General features: G+C 39.2%; 3 protein-coding genes across 5 annotated transcripts in view; 1 reads left to right on the forward strand and 2 right to left on the reverse strand.

The window, feature by feature from the left end:
- ahrra (aryl hydrocarbon receptor repressor a) overlaps nt 1–763 on the forward strand; it is an 18,703-nt gene extending 17,940 nt beyond the window's left edge. For both annotated transcript variants that reach the window (NM_001035265.2, NM_001441901.1), the window contains one exon: nt 1–763. This exon is cut by the window's left edge and continues 672 nt beyond it. In NM_001035265.2, coding sequence (NP_001030342.2) covers nt 1–109 — 109 coding nt within the window. In that variant the 3' untranslated portion in view covers nt 110–763.
- rmdn1 (regulator of microtubule dynamics 1) overlaps nt 1–18,416 on the reverse strand; it is a 94,878-nt gene that overhangs the window by 48,968 nt on the left and 27,494 nt on the right. The window lies entirely within an intron of this gene.
- pigm (phosphatidylinositol glycan anchor biosynthesis, class M) lies at nt 713–7,201 on the reverse strand. 2 transcript variants are annotated; one of them, NM_200390.1, is made up of 4 exons: nt 6,949–7,152; nt 3,682–4,190; nt 1,472–1,730; nt 713–1,359 (listed from the first exon to the last, which is right to left on the reverse strand). In NM_200390.1, exons 1-4 carry the CDS (start codon nt 7,099–7,101, stop codon nt 1,102–1,104), a joined length of 1,179 nt encoding a protein of 392 aa, NP_956684.1. In that variant the 5' UTR covers nt 7,102–7,152; the 3' UTR covers nt 713–1,101. The 2 variants fall into 2 exon arrangements, with proteins under 2 accessions (NP_956684.1, XP_087164387.1); XM_087308261.1 differs by lacking the exon at nt 3,682–4,190 and having other exon boundaries at nt 6,949–7,201.

Raw genomic sequence — 18,416 nt, forward strand, 5'->3', positions numbered from 1 at the left:
CGGCCTCGTCCACTCCATCAAGCAGGAGCCGCTGGACCCTCAACACTGGGACACACTGATGATGAGCTGCGGGAGCGGCAGGGCCGACACACACACCTGCACACACTAACACACACACCTGCACACACACACACACACCTGCACACACTAACACACACACACACACACCTGCATACACTAACACATACACACACACAGAGGTCTGCCAAACACACACTCCTCTCAGTGTGTGTCCATTTCAGAGTGATGTACAGCAGCAGCAGCAGTTCTCCATCAGTGTGTGCAGCGCTGCAGGAGTGTGTGTGGTGTGCAGCGCTGCAGGAGTGTGTGTGGTGTGCAGCGCTGCAGGTCTGCTCTCCCTCTGCAGGTGTGGGTCTCTGTAATCTCGCTGTTACAGTAAGAGATCCGCCGGTAACTCTTCCCTCACTCACCTGCTGGACTGTAGAATGTTCAGAATCTTCAAGACAGAAATGCTGGATCAGGGAACAGTAATTGCAGTGTGTGTGTGTGTGTGTGTGTGTGTGTGTGTATGTGTGTGTGTGTGTGTGTGCTGCTGATGTTTGGACTGAAGCTTCTGTATTCTGTTTTTCCTAATGTGTGACTATCAGAGGTCTTCTGCAGGTTCTGGAGGTGTTGAAGATGCCGAGTCGCCGCTGGCATATAACATGAGCAATGAATAATAGCAGAGATACAGTGACGTGAACACAGCGTCAACAGTCTTCCTGTTATATTTATTTATAAAAATAAACACTTGTTTGACCACAGGCTGTGTGCTGCTGTGTGTTAATGCAGAAACACATTTACATATGCAAATCACACCCCACACCTCACATCCTGCTTCTGTTAACAAGAGTTTCCAGACCTCCATGAACAGGAGGAGGAGGAGTCAGTTCACATGCCCCGCCCACCAACACTCATTCCTACTGGTGCTGACATCACTGTGTGGGCGGAGCTTCATCTGTGGAGCTCCAACACTCCTCTACAGTGAGTGCAGTAGACCTGCTGAGAGCGCCACCTGCTGTCTGCAACACACACACACACACACGCACACACACACGCACACACACAGCTCAGCAGCTCAGAGTCTCTCTCTAGCCCTCCTCAGTCTGCTTTCCTGTCGTGCGGCCGGTAGTGTTGGATGATCTGTGCCAGGATGAAGGTGTTGGTCAGCAGGAACAGCAGACTCGCCGCCCAGATCCAGGAGAAACTGTTCCAGCCCTGAAACTCCAGCAGATACGCCGGAGCCAGCCAGAGGCCCTGCAGGAGCAGCCACAGCAGCAGCAGCAGCAGCCCGCGGCCTAGCCGGAGACGCAGACGGGGGAGGACCACCGGCAGGAGACACAGGTACCACAGGAAATACTGGAGGGAGAACACACACACACACACACACACACACACACACACACACACCACGTCAGCAGGCACATGTACACGAGGAAATACTGGAGAACACACACACACACACACACACCTGTGAGGTGCAGACTCTGTTGAAGCTGACGAACACTGCGGTGTGCAGGAAGCAGCAGAAGGGCAGGTCGGAGCTGAAGGCGGCCGAGGCCAGCAGGAGCAGCAGGAGCTGGGGCAGGAGCAGCAGCGGGAGCAGGCCGGAGCTCCAGCAGCGCTCCGCACACACATACTGCAGGTAGAAGAACGGGGAGAAGTTGTGGCGCAGGTCTCTGCGAGTCAGGTGGTACAGGTACGCCTCCTGGAGGAACTCCCAGCCATACCTGCAGAGCGAACACACACTCATCACCTGTGTTCATGACACACACACACACTCATCACCTGTGTTCATGACACACACACACTCATCACCTGTGTTCATGACACACACACACTCATCACCTGTGTTCATGACACACACACACTCATCACCTGTGTTCATGACACACACACACTCATCACCTGTGTTCATGATACACACACACACTCATCACCTGTGTTTATGACACACACACACACTCATCACCTGTGTTCATGACACACACACACACTCATCACCTGTGTTCATGACACACACACACACTCATCACCTGTGTTCATGATACACACACACACTCATCACCTGTGTTCATGACACACACACACTCATCACCTGTGTTCATGATACACACACACACTCATCACCTGTGTTTATGACACACACACACACTCATCACCTGTGTTTATGACACACACACACACTCATCACCTGTGTTCATGACACACACACACACTCATCACCTGTGTTCATGATACACACACACACTCATCACCTGTGTTCATGACACACACACACTCATCACCTGTGTTCATGACACACACACACACTCATCACCTGTGTTCACTATAGATCAGGGGTTTTCAAAGTGTGAGGCGCGCCTCCCCTGGGGGGCGCCAGAGCATGTCAGGGGAGGCGCGGGAAAAAATATATAATAAAAATATAATTATTAAGTTTAATTATTATATGTATTTTTATTATATTATATTATATATTTAAACGTTTTAATTAAACAAAGCAAAAAAATAATACGTCAAATATAAGAAAACCTTTTTTACCCAGAAGGCCATAGCTGTGAATTCGCTTCTGTTTGGCAAGCCCGCCAATACAGGTGTATGCCTGCTAATACATGGGTCGCTTTCTGCTCCTCACGGAGACGGCCGTCAAACTGAAAGCAAAAGTAAAATATGTCCGGGCCCGGTCCTCTCTCGGCTTCCTCTGCCCTCGTTCCTCCTTTTATGATCCAGAGCTCCTCCCGTGGGATCTGAGGCAGGTGCGCACCGCAGGTGTATCCACTCACACGGTGGCCTCACTCCGTTCCCACGGCGCTCGGCCACGCCCCCTCGCCACAAAAGCCTTCAAGTTCAGGGCTTAAACCCAAAAGACGACGACATGATGATCAGTATATGAGTTTAGGATATACGTGGACAGGACCAGCTGATGAACCACGACCTTTATGTGTGGTTTGTCAAGATATTTTGGCTAATGCCAGCATGAGACCCGCTAAACTTCCACTGTTTTGACTGGGATGGACAGTTCTTGGATCTGTTCTATTCATATTAACCATCATCCTAGTTTTAAAAATGTTATATTAAAATACTTGTTACTCTGTAAATAATCGACCTTTCATGCAAATGATGATAAAAGAGAGTTAACAGTCTGACATCTGTCTGTGTCTTTATATATACTGTATATATATATATATATGTGTGTGTGTGTGTGTGTGTGTGTGTGTGTGTGTGTGTGTGTGTGTGTGTGTGTGTGTGTGTGTGTGTGTGTGTGTGTGTGCATGCGTGCGTGTGTGCGTGCGTGTGTGTGTGTGTGTGTGTGTGCGTGCGTGTTTGGGAGGAGGGGGGCGCCAATGGTTGAGTTGTGTCAAAAGGGAGGCCCACTGTCTTAGACTTTGAACCCCTGCTCTAGATCATCAGGCAGGTCATGCATTTTAGAGTTCTAAACATAAGTTTCTATCAGGGTACACACACTGGCGCCGCAAGTCGGCAGCGCCCAGCCATGACTCAGGACGCAGTTCATTTTTCAGCCGCACCACCGATGCCAACTGATTAGTTTCATGTTAAATATCATGTGAACGTGCGCGTCTGGTGTGACACTACAGGAGACCCGGAGTTGCTTCAGCTTGTTCAGGCTGAGCACTGCAGCAGCTGATGAGGACAGTAAACGGGTTAATGAACGTTTCTCACCGGCAGTAGAAGATGAGGCCGAGGCTGAGGAACACGGCAGCAGACACGGCAGCGAAGCGCAGCAGAGCCGGGCTGAAGAACCGCAGCAGGACTCCTCTGCCCCGGGCCGGTGCCGCCGTCAGTGCCAGTGCGATGGGCAGCGCGTACGTGACCGGGTAGATCTTCATGTGCACGGAGAGGCCGAACAGCAGCGCTGCAGTCGTGTGTTTCCGCAGCTGCAGGCACAGCAGCGTGGACAGAACCAGAACCGCCAGCACGGACTCTGCGTTACCCCGCGTGGACACTGCCATGGGCAGCGGGTTGAGCAACCACAGGCCGCAGGACACACAGGCTGAACCATGGGACGCCCCGCGTAGAACCAGCAGCCGGAACATCAGCAGCCCCGACAGCAGATCGCAGAACCCGAACAGCAGCTTCCCGAAAAGCAGACTCAGGTAGACATTCGGCACCAGCAGCAGCGCCAGCAGAGGAGTGTAGCGGAACGTGGACCTGCGGTACGGACTCTCACCCTGCAGAACAACAGCACAACCCACAATCAGAGGAACCACAGTCAACAGAACCCACAGTCAGAGAAACCCACAGTCAGAGGAACCACAGTCAGAGGAACCACAGTCAGAGGAACCACAGTCAGAGGAACCACAGTCAGAGAAACCCACAGTCAGAGGAACCACAGTCAGAGGAACCACAGTCAGAGGAACCCATCAACTATTGTCATTACGTCAGCAGGCATTCGGAGTGTTCTGGTGTCAGATTCTCATATTCACATTCAATAATAATAATAATAATAATAATATTAATAATAATAATTGGATATTGAACGGAATCTTTGATCGTCTGTCGTCATTGTTAAAGACCCGTTACTCTACACACACAGTCGGTCCTCCATATAAGCAAACTAAGCAGCTGTTCAGGGCCCCGCCGCCGGTGCTGTGAGCCGGTTCCTTGCTGAAATCGTTTTTATTTGCATCTTATAAGTGATCTTCATCAGCAGTGCTTTAGGACTCAAATATTTAGACATTTTCACTACACAGAAATATGCACATGTGTTTATTTTACGATTGTTCTCAGTTGCAGTGTTTTGGTGTGGAGGTCATGTGATCATCAGGAAGCTCTGAGCAGCTCATATGTGTTGTGTTCTCGCAGTTCCAGCTTGCTTCTCCAAGGTAACCTGATATATTCTGCACTCTGCTGAGGATTTCCCGCAGACGAGCTTATAAAAGTGATGCCCTAATTCCATTAATGACAGTGATGTGAGCTCTGCATCCCTAATGTCAGCAACAGGGAAGGAGACTGGAGGGAGGAACGCAGGTTGTGTTTGGGTGTTGACATTAACCCAGTATTTGCTGCTTCCCTTTTCTCATTTACTTTATATTCTTTGCTCAGGGCTCGAAATTGCGACCATTTTGGTCGCATATGCGCCCGAAATTTTATCTATGCGACCTCAAAAAATATTTGGGTGCATTTCTGCGAGTGCTTAAATAGTTGTGTGCGACCAGTTTTTACTGCAAAATGTTCACCACATGCGCGGATTCGGGAGACATTCACGCAGAATGCATCTCTCTAAGCTCTTTGTCTGCACTTGAAACGGGAAACGCATCGCTCAGGAATGGTTTAAAACAGTTGTCATGTCATCTTGCTGCAGTAACAAGTCCGTAATGCTTGCCCCGCCTTCGCGCTCTTCTTATTGGCCCACCACTGCTCTAGCACTGAACGCGAATGATTGGTTAATATCAGCTGTCAATCACTCAGCCAGCGCCAGGGATGACAGAGAGAGCTACTACCGCGAAAAACTAAAGCGCTAAAAATGAGAATGAAAATGACACTGACAGATTTTGTTTTAGAAACCATGGCATCTAAAGTTATAAATAATGACACATCTTAGTTGTGATCATGTGCTGAATGTTAGTCCACCATCTACACTTTTCCAAGAGTGGATAAAAGACTCCGTTGGCTTCAAGTCCGCTATTAAAAGTCTGTGGGATGAAGTTTTCAGGTAACAGTTTGCCACATCTAGCACGAGAGCTTCTGTTTAATCCTTCATATAATCGCCAGATGCTGTCCACTGTGCAAGGGACAGCTATATGTAAAATTTAACACTACGTACACCATCGGCATCGCAAACGGGCTTACACTGAGTAAACTAATATCGCTACTCATGAAAAGACAGTATTGCTATTTACATGACGTATGCATATAATAAGGTACAGTATATGTCAAAAGCATCAGTGCAATATCTGACAGCACTTATGAGAACAGCACAGTTATGCCGTTAACAGATTCATTCAAGCAGTGCGTGCAGGGCCGGTGAGCGCTCCGTGTATGCTTTAGTCACTCAGTTATGTTATAAAATGTATTTTCTTGTGATAACGGGATTTCGTTGAGAAATATTTTCCTCACGCTTGCATATATATATATTTTTTGCTTGTTAGTTTGATTACTGTTGATTTCAAATGCAATAAATCTGTTTGTATAAAACTTGTAGTAACGGTGCTCTTAATTGTTGGGTGCGACTAAATTTTGGCTGATGCGCCTAACTTTTTAAAGTTAGGAGCATCGGTGCTACCAAGAAAAAAGGTTAATTTCGAGCCCTGTTTGCTGATTGATTTTATTATTAATGGATCAGTTTTTGAGTTCATGTTAACAGTTTTTTTGTGTTTTTAATGAGCTGAATGTATATTTATTAATGAGTAATGCATTTTCACTCTCGGCTAGTGATTGTTCAGTGTCTTTCACTGCAGGGTTTTGCTTTTGCTGGACGGTTTAGCTATAGAATCTTCAATCTGCTAAATGAATATGTCTGTTTTACACACTGCAGAAGGACAGAAGCAGAATCACTGCTCCCTTATCAAAGATGTGTAATTCTTCATTCCTGAAGCAGAGCTGATTTACAATGTCCAGATCACTCAGACAGTTATTCAGCAGGAGAGATCAGGCTTCACCTTCCTGTGTTTAATAAGCAGTATAATCACTGTGCGCCGGTTTGCAATGGCTCTTCTGCTTATCATTAATAACACGCAGATCATTAGGGAACAGTATTATCATGATGTCAGCGTTATTAAAGTACACGACGAACAAGTCTCCCTCAACATTTGGCTGTGTGTGTGTGTGTGTGTGTGTGTGTGTGTGTGTGTGTGTGTGTGTGTGGCGCCCTCTTGTGGATCATTTGAGTAGTGTGAACAACACAGCCATTTCAAGACAACATCAGACATGCAGTGTGAAGCAGGCTTGACTGACTAATGTGTGTGTGTGTGTGTGTGTGTGTGTCACCTGGGTGATGAATCTGGCGGCGTCTGTGAACACGTGATAATCCACATCAGTGTATTTGAGCTTCAGAGTCTGATCCTGATACACACCGACACACAGCAGCAGCAGGCGGAGCAGAGCCGCGGCGCCGAACAGCACACACACCCGAGCCTCCATCACACACAGTCACACACTCTTACACACACAAACACACACACACACCGAGCGTAAATCTTCAGACACACTGCAGAATCAATCTACTTCCTGAAACACAGCCGAGTCTCGCGCCACGTGACTGCAGATTTGGCCAATCGGAGAAGCCGCTGAAGCCTCAAAACCCCGCCTCCTGCCGGCTGATTCCCTCTGCAGCGGCTGATCCCCGCGCGGCCGCAGCTCTGCTCCATTAATATGGTCATCCTCCGCCACTCATCATCTGTTAGTCCGATATGTGGCTCTTTTCATCCAGTTCAGAGTGCACCGATAATAACCGTTAGCAGAATGGACACCTGTCAATCATGCTGTGGAGAGACGCATTCATAAACATCTTATTCAAATTTCTATGGAAGGCCGTTGGGGCCAAAACGTCTGCAACAAACGTGTTAACGCGTAATTGCGTGTTAACACGTAATTAACGCGTTAACACGTCATTTACGCGTTAACACGTTGGTACGTGTTAACACGTCATTTACGTGTTAACACGCAATTTACGTGTTAACACGTTTTTTTTAAACTAGTCTCATTTTTTAAAGTGCTATCATTTATTCATTCTCCAAACTGCTTTTTTAAAAATGTATAATGTCATGTATTGTATTATGAAAGGCCAGACATCTTCTGTAATGTTATGTTTGATGGTATAATAATGTATAATAATAATAATGTTTGTTATTCAGCTGCTGAGATTACTTTGAAAAATGAGTCCAGAGAAATCAGAATGAGATTTATTTGACAAGGGTGTGCAAACACACAAGAAATGTTTTTTTTCTTCTCAGGAGCACAGATACATAAATACAAATCAACACAAGAAAACAGAATGACATAAGTGGATAAAGTAAATACAACATTTTGGTAACAAAATCATAAACAGTAAGGGTTGTGTATATTTATGACTATAAAAACAGGCAGCAACTGATCTAATAATGAAGATCTATAGAGATAAAGATGTGTAGAAAGGTCAGGCAGGTGCACAGAAATAATCCTCTGTGCTGACAGTCCGCTGCAGTCTTATGTCTGATTTGGTGGCCGATCCAAACCAGACAGTAATTGAATTTTTGTCAGAGGAAATGGCTGCAGATTCTACATTCTCATACTGTATACAACATGTCATAAATTACTAAGCACAAATTATTAAATGCAGAGTAACCTATCTTGCTGAGGTTTATGTCTGCAAATAATTTACATATTGTATGACTAACATTTTATAGCAATCCTGTTTTCTTTATAATATATATTTATGCATGTAATATATATTTGTTTGCAGAACTTTGCACTAGATATTTTTGTCTCTGTACTGGAAGCTCCAATCACCAAGACAAAACACTCCTTTGTGTAAACGATTGAGGTAAAAAAAAAAAAGCCAAAATTATGATTTACTAAATCAAAAGTACAAGATAAAGTCAAAATAATGATTTAATAACTCAAATTTATGATTGAATAATTCTGTAAAAATTACATTACAACAACAGGCGGTAAAAAAAACAATCTAAATGTGTAACAATTCTCTAAATATTTTGTATAATAAAACCTGATATAGTTAAAATGTTTTTACATAATTGAACATTCATGTACATATTTGTGATTATAAATGGACACACACACACACACACACACACACACACACACACACACACACACACACACACACACCTTTACCTTTGAACTTGTGGGGGAAACCAGAGCACCCAGAGGAAACACAAGCCAACACAGGGAGCAGTAATGGGCAAAAATACACTGAACCACATTTTAAAATAAAATCCCAAATCCATCAATTTTATATGTATCAATATAAACTACAAAATACAGCAGCCACAAATGTATCAAAGTAAAATTCTATATATCTTTAATTTTAAAATACACAAAATACTTTTACAAGCGAGCAGGAAATTTCGTCACGAAATAGGCATATTTGGTCACCGTTCCACTGACTAAATTAAGTAAACAATGTTTGACAGCAACAGGGCTTGAGCAAGTTTAAATCAGCTTACCGGTCAACACATTTACCTCTACATGAGGCATTTATAAACTTGTGTTTCTCTTTCATTAAAAAAAAAAATTGTACAAAATACATACAGAAAGTCCTGTCTTGAAAATGATCTCTTTAAAAAAAAAAAACATGTATTGCAGATAATGAGTTAGACTAGATCTCATCATTGTGTTTTCATCCATTGAGTGGCCAGTAAAATTTACATAATCTCTTAACAGTCTTATATTTTAAAAGGGTGTTATATAAAGAGGTTATTAAAATTGTTTACTTTAAGTCTAGTTTTGTTTAAAAGGTGTAACAAAGAATTTGTAAAAATATATATACACACAATATATTTGTGAAATAATATGGAATTAGAACTTAAATCTCAAAGTACACAAAATACTATATAGCAACGGAAACGCAATAATGGTACAATAAAGGTTATTTGGCTTTAAGGCTTGATCCAACTACAAAAACACTAGTGACCAATATCACAACCACAAGTGAACAATAAAATTATAAGAAATATAAAATTAATTAATTAATTGCTACTATTCCTATTCCTATTCCTATTCCTATTCCTATTCCTATTCCTATTCCTATTCAGAGCTGGGGAGAAGTGTTCCTCAGCTCTCTAGCTTCAGAGGGCTGTATTTAAAGCCAAAACACTCTGATTCAGGCAGATTCATAATGATTAGCAGCTGGGAGCTAATTAACCTGAGAGCTGGTGAGAGACCAGGGTGGAAAAGCAGGGTGGAGCACAACACAATATGCAGGGCCTACACATAAAATTGTGTTTTAGCGGTAACAAATGCAAAACATAAAACATGACATCTGTAAAAACATGACATCTGTAAAAATGGACTTATCTGTTTTTGCGAAGTCTGGAGTCTAGAGTTTTTGACCTGTCTGTATAGGCTGGAGTATTATTAAATATGTGTCTCATATAATGTATTGTGCCACTTTGCTATCTTTAGACTGACATCTTTCCTCTTCATTAACTATATAAGTGCACCTGCACATCAAAATTCTGACATTTGAAAGAACCAATGAAGTAGGTGTCACCACTGTAGGACTTATTTTTATGTGGTGTGTCTAATTGTCTTGGCATCTACATCAGCAATCCATCCATTTGTGCAGTTTACTCATTTTCTGAAGATTTTTTCAGTTCTTCTTTAACTTAAAGTCTTCGTTTACCCCCTTGGTGAACTCCAGTACACCGTCTTTAGGTGTTTTTTTTTTCCATTATATTATATTTTTTCATGGTATTGTGCAGTATACCATTTTCAATGATTGTTGCCTTGCTCTCAAATATACCCCTGTCATTTGTCTGTTATTTTCTTTATATGAGCATAATTTCCATCAATACTTCAAGCATTGATGACCTTCTTAATACATTTTCTGTTCTGATCTCAAGTCTGGGCAAACAACTGAGAAAACATCAATCAGAGGCCGCATTTTATGTCATTATGTAGACTTTCAAAGTATTTTACAGTATTTAAAAAATACAAAATACAAGACACTAAAGTATTTTGATACAAAATATAAAACCATTTTCATAAAGCATGCAAACTTCACACAGAAACACCAACTGACCCAGCCGAGGTTCAAACCAGTAATCTTCCTGCTGTGAGGCGACAGTACTACCCACTGCGCCACCGTGTTGCCCATTTTATCAACATTTAAAAAAATTATATATATATATATATATATATATATATATATATATATATATATATATATATATATATATATATAATTTAAATATGAACTTGTATTTCATATACTTTGCAGATATTCACATTTTATATGACTTGATAGCAAATCATATTTACAGTTATTTGAATACATCATGCACAAAGTATTTATATTTCCATTATTCTGTGTGATATATGTGTACTAAAAGATGTGGCCATGTGTATTATTGGTGTTTTTAGGCCTCTAAATACTTTAATGTATCACCACACTGGAGTGAAAATCCTTTTAATAGCGTTCTAGTCATGCTGCTTGCTTTCATATAAGAACCAACTAAATGTGACACTGCATAATTAAAAAAAAAAAAAAGAATAAAAGAAATATGTCTTTATAAGAGTTATCATTATCTGAAAATGAATATATATATATATATAAAATTAAATGATATATTTATATATTTATTTATATGATATTTATTTGTAATTATATACTGTTTTATATTATATAATTGATTTGGTAATACTTTACAATAACAGTACTTTAATAATGATGTATTAATATGCAAACTAAACATTAGTTTATTATAAATTCATAATTCATGATGGCGACGTGGTGGCACAGTAGTGCTGTTGAATCACAGCAAGAAGGTCGCTGGTTTGAGCCTCGGCTGGGTCAGTTGGTGTTTCTGTGTGGAGTTCTGTGTGCATGTTCTCCCTGGGTTCGCTTGGGTTTCCTCCGGGTGCTTTGGTTTCCCCCACAGTCCAAACACATGCGATACAGTTAAATTAGGCTAAATTGTTCGTAGTGTATGAGTGTCAATGAGTGTGAATGGATGTTTCCCAGAGATGGATTGCAGCTGGAAGGGCATCTGCTGCATAGAACATATGCTAGATAAGTTGGCGGTTTATTCTACTGTGGCGAACACAGATTAATAAAGGGAGTTAGCTGAATAGAAAACGAATGAATGATTTTATGATAAGCTAATGCATGCAGTAATCATGAACTAACGTAAACTACAACATGAGTCACATGAGTTCATGTGTGAATAACAGCTACCTTAATTACTTGTTAGTACATGCTGTTGATTAATGTATTAATTCACATTTAAGTTTAAGCTAAAAGTAATTAACGTGAACTCATAAGTTGTTAATGTATAATTATGTCATGACTTGGAGGGGCACATTACTGTTAACTCATCCTTAACTACTCATGAATTCCTGTTCATGTTTATGCGGCCAGAACACTTTTCTATTGTTATTCAGTGTAACATACTAGATGGACGTGCATAAGGAGTTCATGAGTAGTTAAGAATGGATTAATGATGATGTGACCCTCCAAGTAAAGTCACAATATAATTATACATTAAGATATCATGAGTTCATGATGGTTAAATTAGGCATAAACATGTACTAACAATTAAGGTAGCCGTTATTCACACATGAACTCGTGACTCATGCTGTAGTTAAAGTTAATTCATGATTGGCATGCGTTAACTCATCATTAGTTCATAATAAAGTAATGTTTAGTTAACATATTAATACATCATTATTCATGTACTGTTATTGTAAAGTGTTAACCATGATGAACAAGACATTAAGCAGCAGCAAAACTCTGTTGCTTTGTATTTTGCTGCTTTCGGTTTGTATTTCTTAACGCACTTCCGCGTTCGTTACTCTCTCGTCATGATCTTGGATGATGAGGTAAGGTCACCGTAAGCTCAGCGTAGTGCTTCGGTCACTGCATCATGAATAATTCAAGTAAAACGTAGCTGTGGTGTCACGATGATTGTGTCTGTCGTAGCAGCTTGTAATCCTTCTCGTGAATATTAATGTGGTGATGCGCTCAATCGTTTCGTTACACAATGGCTACGTTGAGCCTACGTCATCTGCTCCACTTCCTTTAAAAGGAGCTCAACATATTTGGCAGCGAGGAATAAACTTATAAACCGTCCTTTTTAATACGAGCTCTGTTAAACCGTCATGAAATGTCCGCTATCCATACTGTTCTCTCATCATAACTTTTTAGCTCTGAAAAAACGATTTCTTGTCAAAATAAAAGTCCCCCATAAACAATAGAAATAAAATTATCCTTCAGCATAAAGAAATGTAAGATAACGCTTATTTACGTGTGTTACAGTGTTAATTAATACGTTAGTTAACAAATTAGTGCTTACAAGAACCATTAATGAACAAATATTACATTATAATGCTGGAGTTCAGACTATAATAAGGTTTATAATTACACTAACAAATGCTTTGTTAATGGTAAATCATATTAATAAATGGTTAACAAACATGAAAAACATGTAAGTTGAAGCTGGGAATTCCTCATACTCAAAAACCTGCATGTTATTCATGCTTGTTCACTAAAAAGACATCTATTTCAGACAGATTCCTCTGGCATCCACAGTTCCTCCTGATGGATGTGGTTCTTATTCTTCTTTTTCATTTGGTGGTTTACTCTGGATACCGTGGGTCTTGATCATCTCAAACAAACACGTTCTGTCTTGGTCACAGATGCGCCAGCGAGACGCGTATAGTCCATAAACAAACCTTTTATAAAATACATAATTTATCCAGGCCTTTTATATATTTATATTTTATATAAAAACTATAAATATACATTTTAATGAAATTTTAAGAACATTATATGCAAAAAAAAAAAAATCTATAGGGTAGGTTACAGGCTAAATAAATGCACCTCGTCAGCTGAACATCACTCTGGTCAACGTACGCCCTTCTGTTTAATGCTTCATAAAGACAGATGACAGACACAATCTCAATAAACACTTGATGCTTGCTGTCAACTAGGCTAGGTAATTAAGGGCATTTGTTATAACATTTATAGGATCTGTTGTTGTCAAATAAGTTTCCTTATACTATTTTTGTTGAAAATCTGTTGTAACCCATGTTTCTGGCTGTTTACAAACCAGTCTCTCCAACGTGGGTATCAAAATTAAACGCGGGTTACCAGGGTGATAATTCATTTCTTTGTCTTTAATCTGGAGCATCAACATAACTTTCACAAACAGCATTACTACAGCATTGCATCTGCCGAACTTTTCTCCACTTCCTTTTTTTCCCTCTCTCCTACTTTCCGGTGCACCTCCCTTAAAGGAGCCAGAGTACATCAATAACTTTCACAACTAACAGCTATTAAACTTTGCACCAGACATTTTTTAAAGTAAATAAAAAATCTTTCTAAGTAGATTCAATACCATTTTTACATTTAAGTATTAATTATTCATTCATTTTCTTGTCGGCTTAGTCCCTTTATTAATCCGGGGTCGCCACAGCAGAATGAACCGCCAACTTATCCAGCAAAATTTTATGCAGCGGATGCCCTTCCAGCCACAACCCATCTCTGGGAAACATCCATACACACATTCACATACACACTCATACACTACGGACAATTTCGCCTACCCAATTCACCTGTACCGCATGTGTTTGGAGTGTGGGGGAAACCAGAGCACCCGGAGGAAACCCATGCGAAGGCAGGGAGAACATGCACACTCCACACAGAAACACCAACTGAGCCGAGGTTTGAACCAGCAACCTTGCTGTGAGGCGACAGCACTACCTACTGCGCCACTGCCTCGCCCAGTATTAATTAACAAATTATCAATTAAAATAATGAGTAAAATGTAAGGTTACACTGTATTGTGACTTATCACCAGTAAAATAACCAGCCTTTGTATTTAATGTATATATTTTCTTCCAATTTATCGCATCCAAACTAAATTGTGGCCAGTTTTACTTATTATACTGTGCTTTGACTGGCTATGTAGTTCAAAAGCAAAATTGTTAGCTATAGTATTGAAAAAATCTAATTCACAATGCAAAACCCTGGCCCTGCAGTTATCTCTCTCTGAAAAAAAAAATCTTATAGCCTATAGCCTACTCGTTTCAGTTTAGGCTATGGGACTAAATTTTTTTTATACTTACACTATTTTATAAAAAACTATCATTTAATCTTATTATAAATTAGCTTATATATATATTTATTTATTTGTTAAAAGTGACACGATTCTCCCCAGCTGTTCTTTTTAGGCTTACAGGACCTTGTCACAACAATGAACAGAATAACAACAACCTGCTAATAATAATAATAATAATAAATTATTATTATTATTATTATTATTATGGTAATATTTGATTACCTGCCACTATAAGCAAAACCTTAAAATAGGTGTCATTATGTCCCGGTTTGCATATCTCTTACTGGCTTTTATAAAATTAAGTAAATGCACGAGATGAGCCGCAATTCTGTTTCCCTCTAACATACAAACTTTTATTTTATATATGAAAGACAATTGCAGCACACCTTGAGTGCATGCATATGTTTTTTTTTTATATATAACTGCCAGAAACCATTTTGAGGTTGTGCCTATAGGCAGTTGGTCAAATAATAACAATAAGGCTATTAATAAAGCCAGTTATTCTGTTCATGGCTGTGACAACATCCTGAAAGCCTAAAAAGAAAAGCTGGTGGGAATTGTGTTGGTTTTAACAAATGAATAAATTAATAAGCTAATTTATAATATGCTTAAACCATCTTTTTTTTTTATTAGCCACACTTTATTCTGTGTGTGTGGTAGTTATGACCCAGATGTGTAGCCAATGAAACAAAATTCCTAAACATTAAAATGTAAGGTTTAGAAAATTAAAGTATAGAAAATAAAATTCCCAGGGAGAGACAGTACTGTTACTGCAGACCAGGGTTTTGTTGCATTGTAAATTATATTTTTCCACACTATAGGCTATGCAGTGCAACAACTAACAATTTTTCTTTTAAAATAAATAGCCAGTCAAAGCATGGCACATTCCAGTATTATGATATTAGCTTATAATAATAATTGTCAGGAATCCTTCTGGACAATCAGATTCATTCACTGCACCTGCACAGCCCCAATCACCAGACCAATCACCAATCACCTTCTCCTGTTGCTCATCATCGCTCACACTACATAACCCTGTAAGCCTGGAACAATCACTCATTTATGGTCTGATTTATTTGTTATTACCCAGACTCATTTCTCTACAGTGTGACAGCATTTACCTGATAATGTAGCCTGCCTGCCTGCTCACCAGTTTGTTATCCTGTCTGTTATCTTGTCCTGTGAATCCTGTACGGTGTTTACCTCCACTGGCATCATCTTGTTTCAGTTACAACCCGAAGTTAAGTTCTGTTTGTTTGTTTTCTTTTTGTTGGTATTGATGTTATTTCTTTTCTGAACAACCTCAAAATTGTTTAAAGTATCATTAAATATCCATTCTCTGTTAATCTGCCTTTGTCTTCTCTCTGATCCATAATAATAGTAATAATAATAATAGTAGTAGTAGTAGTAGTATTGTTTATTATAGTTATTTATAATAATATTAGACATTTGTTTGGACGTGCTCTTTTCAAGCAGCATTTTTTTTTTTAATTCTGCAGGCTGTTTGCTCTGGCAGTTGGTCAAATATTTGTTAGCTAGCCTATCATTTAAAAAGCAGAGTTATTCTGCAATCAGGTTATGTGCTCCATCAGGCACAATCTTAATAGTATCTTGTCGTGTGCTATGCCACAGTTTTCTTTGTCTTGTAGTGTGTGCACGTTTAAGGTTTGTGTGCACTGTAACCAGATTTCATTATCGGTTGGGATTTTAAAACTCCTGCAGCAAGTTAGGAGAAAATGAAAGCACATTAGAATGAGGAAAAATCAGATGCTTATGACAATCTTTAACATGACAAATTAAAAATGTAGCAAACAAATGACAGGGGTTTGTGACCCAATTACAGTGGAGCATTAAAGAAACCCTTATTTCCCACAGAACAAAAGAAATCATCTATTCATGGGCAGGAACAAACATACACTTGTATCTTTCTTGTATCTTCATATTATGTGCAATATTTACATTTCTAGAGAAGCCCGTTTTAAACTGTTTTGATTATTACTGACATTTATCATTCATTGCGCTGGTCACTTTAAATGAGCCAGGGCAGGCTTTACAAGCTCTTTGCAGCACTGACCTTGTTCCCAGATCACTTCGGAAGAACGAACTTGGTTGGATGAATGATAGAAGAAACTCATTGTGAGAAAGAAGATGCTCTGTGCATGCCTAACCACAATTTTTTTTTTTTTTTTTTGAGAGTCGCCGAATTGTGCCAGCCTGTTAAGATAAAAAAATTGCTTACAGCACCTTTAATATTTTAAAGAAAGTATTGAAGTTTGCATAAGTAACAATTGATCGACCCATATCACTTATATAAACTATAAGAAATAAGACTTATGTTTCAAGAATATTTTTTGTTTTATTGGATACTGTGGCATAATACTGTGAAAATGTCCTTGGTTAGTTAAAGATAATGTGGGAAATATTATTTTAAATTCACTTCACATTGAATTGACCTAAACTGCATGTGTTACCCACTACATTGCAAAGTTACTTGACAAAATTACCATGGACCATTTGAGTTTAAGTTCTTGCATGCAGTTTTCATAAACAAGCTAATGAATGAAAAAAATGACATTCAGTTAAAGATTCAATAACTCTTTTAAAAAGAAAAAAAAAGTTTGATTAGATTAATCATCTTTAGAGAATTGTTACACATTTAGATGGTGATTTGTCGCCATCTATTGTCGTTATGTCATTTCTACAGATTTTAGTCATATTTTGAGTTAATAAATCATTATTTCGACTTTTTGTCTTGTAATTTTGATTTAGTATATCATAACTTGGGCTGTTCTTACCAGGCAGAAAAGAGCTTACAGTTTTATCAAAACTTGTCAATTATTTATTGTCAATTGTTTGTACACAATAGTGTTTTGTCTTGGTGATTTGGAGCTTCCAGTACAGAGACCAAAAGTATATAGTGTAAAGTTTTGCAAACAATAAATGTATAAAAAGTTCAAAAAAAAAAAAAAAACTCTTAAGTGCCATCTAGAAAGAAGACTGCAGTGGACTGTCAGGACAGCGGAGAGGATTATTGCTTTGCACCTGCCCAACCTCCAGATCTCTACACATCTTTATCTCTATAGATCTTTTTTTATTAGATTAGTTGCTACTTGTTTTTAGTCATACATATACACAACCCTTACTGTATATGATTTTGTAACCAATGTTTTATTATTTACTTTATCCACTTATGTCATTCTGTGTTCTTGTGTTTATTTGTATATATTGTATGTTTGTGTTCCTGAAAAAAGTGTGTTTGCACACACTTGTCAAATTAATCTCATTCTGATTTCTCTGCACACATATTTCAAAGAAATCACAGCAGCTGAATAACAAACATTATTATTTTACATTATTATGCCATCAAACATAACATTACAGAATATGTCTGGCCTTTTGTAATGCTAAATATCTGCTACAGATCATTGACTGCAAAGCATTTATTGTGATTTAAGTTAAATTACTTTACACATTATAATAAGTAGGTTAATTGGTGAAATTAGTAAATGATAGCACTTTAAAAATGAGACTAGTTAAAAAAAAACGTGTTAACCCGTAAATTGCGTGTTAACACGTAAATGACGTGTTAACACGTACCAACGTGTTAACGCGTAAAAGACGTGTTAACGCGTAAATTACGTGTTAACACGCAATTACGGGTTAACACGTTTGTTG

This window comes from Danio rerio, chromosome 24, assembly GCF_052040795.2.
Source record: "Danio rerio strain M-AB ecotype USA chromosome 24, GRCz13ab, whole genome shotgun sequence".
Taxonomy (NCBI): Eukaryota; Metazoa; Chordata; class Actinopteri; order Cypriniformes; family Danionidae; genus Danio; species Danio rerio.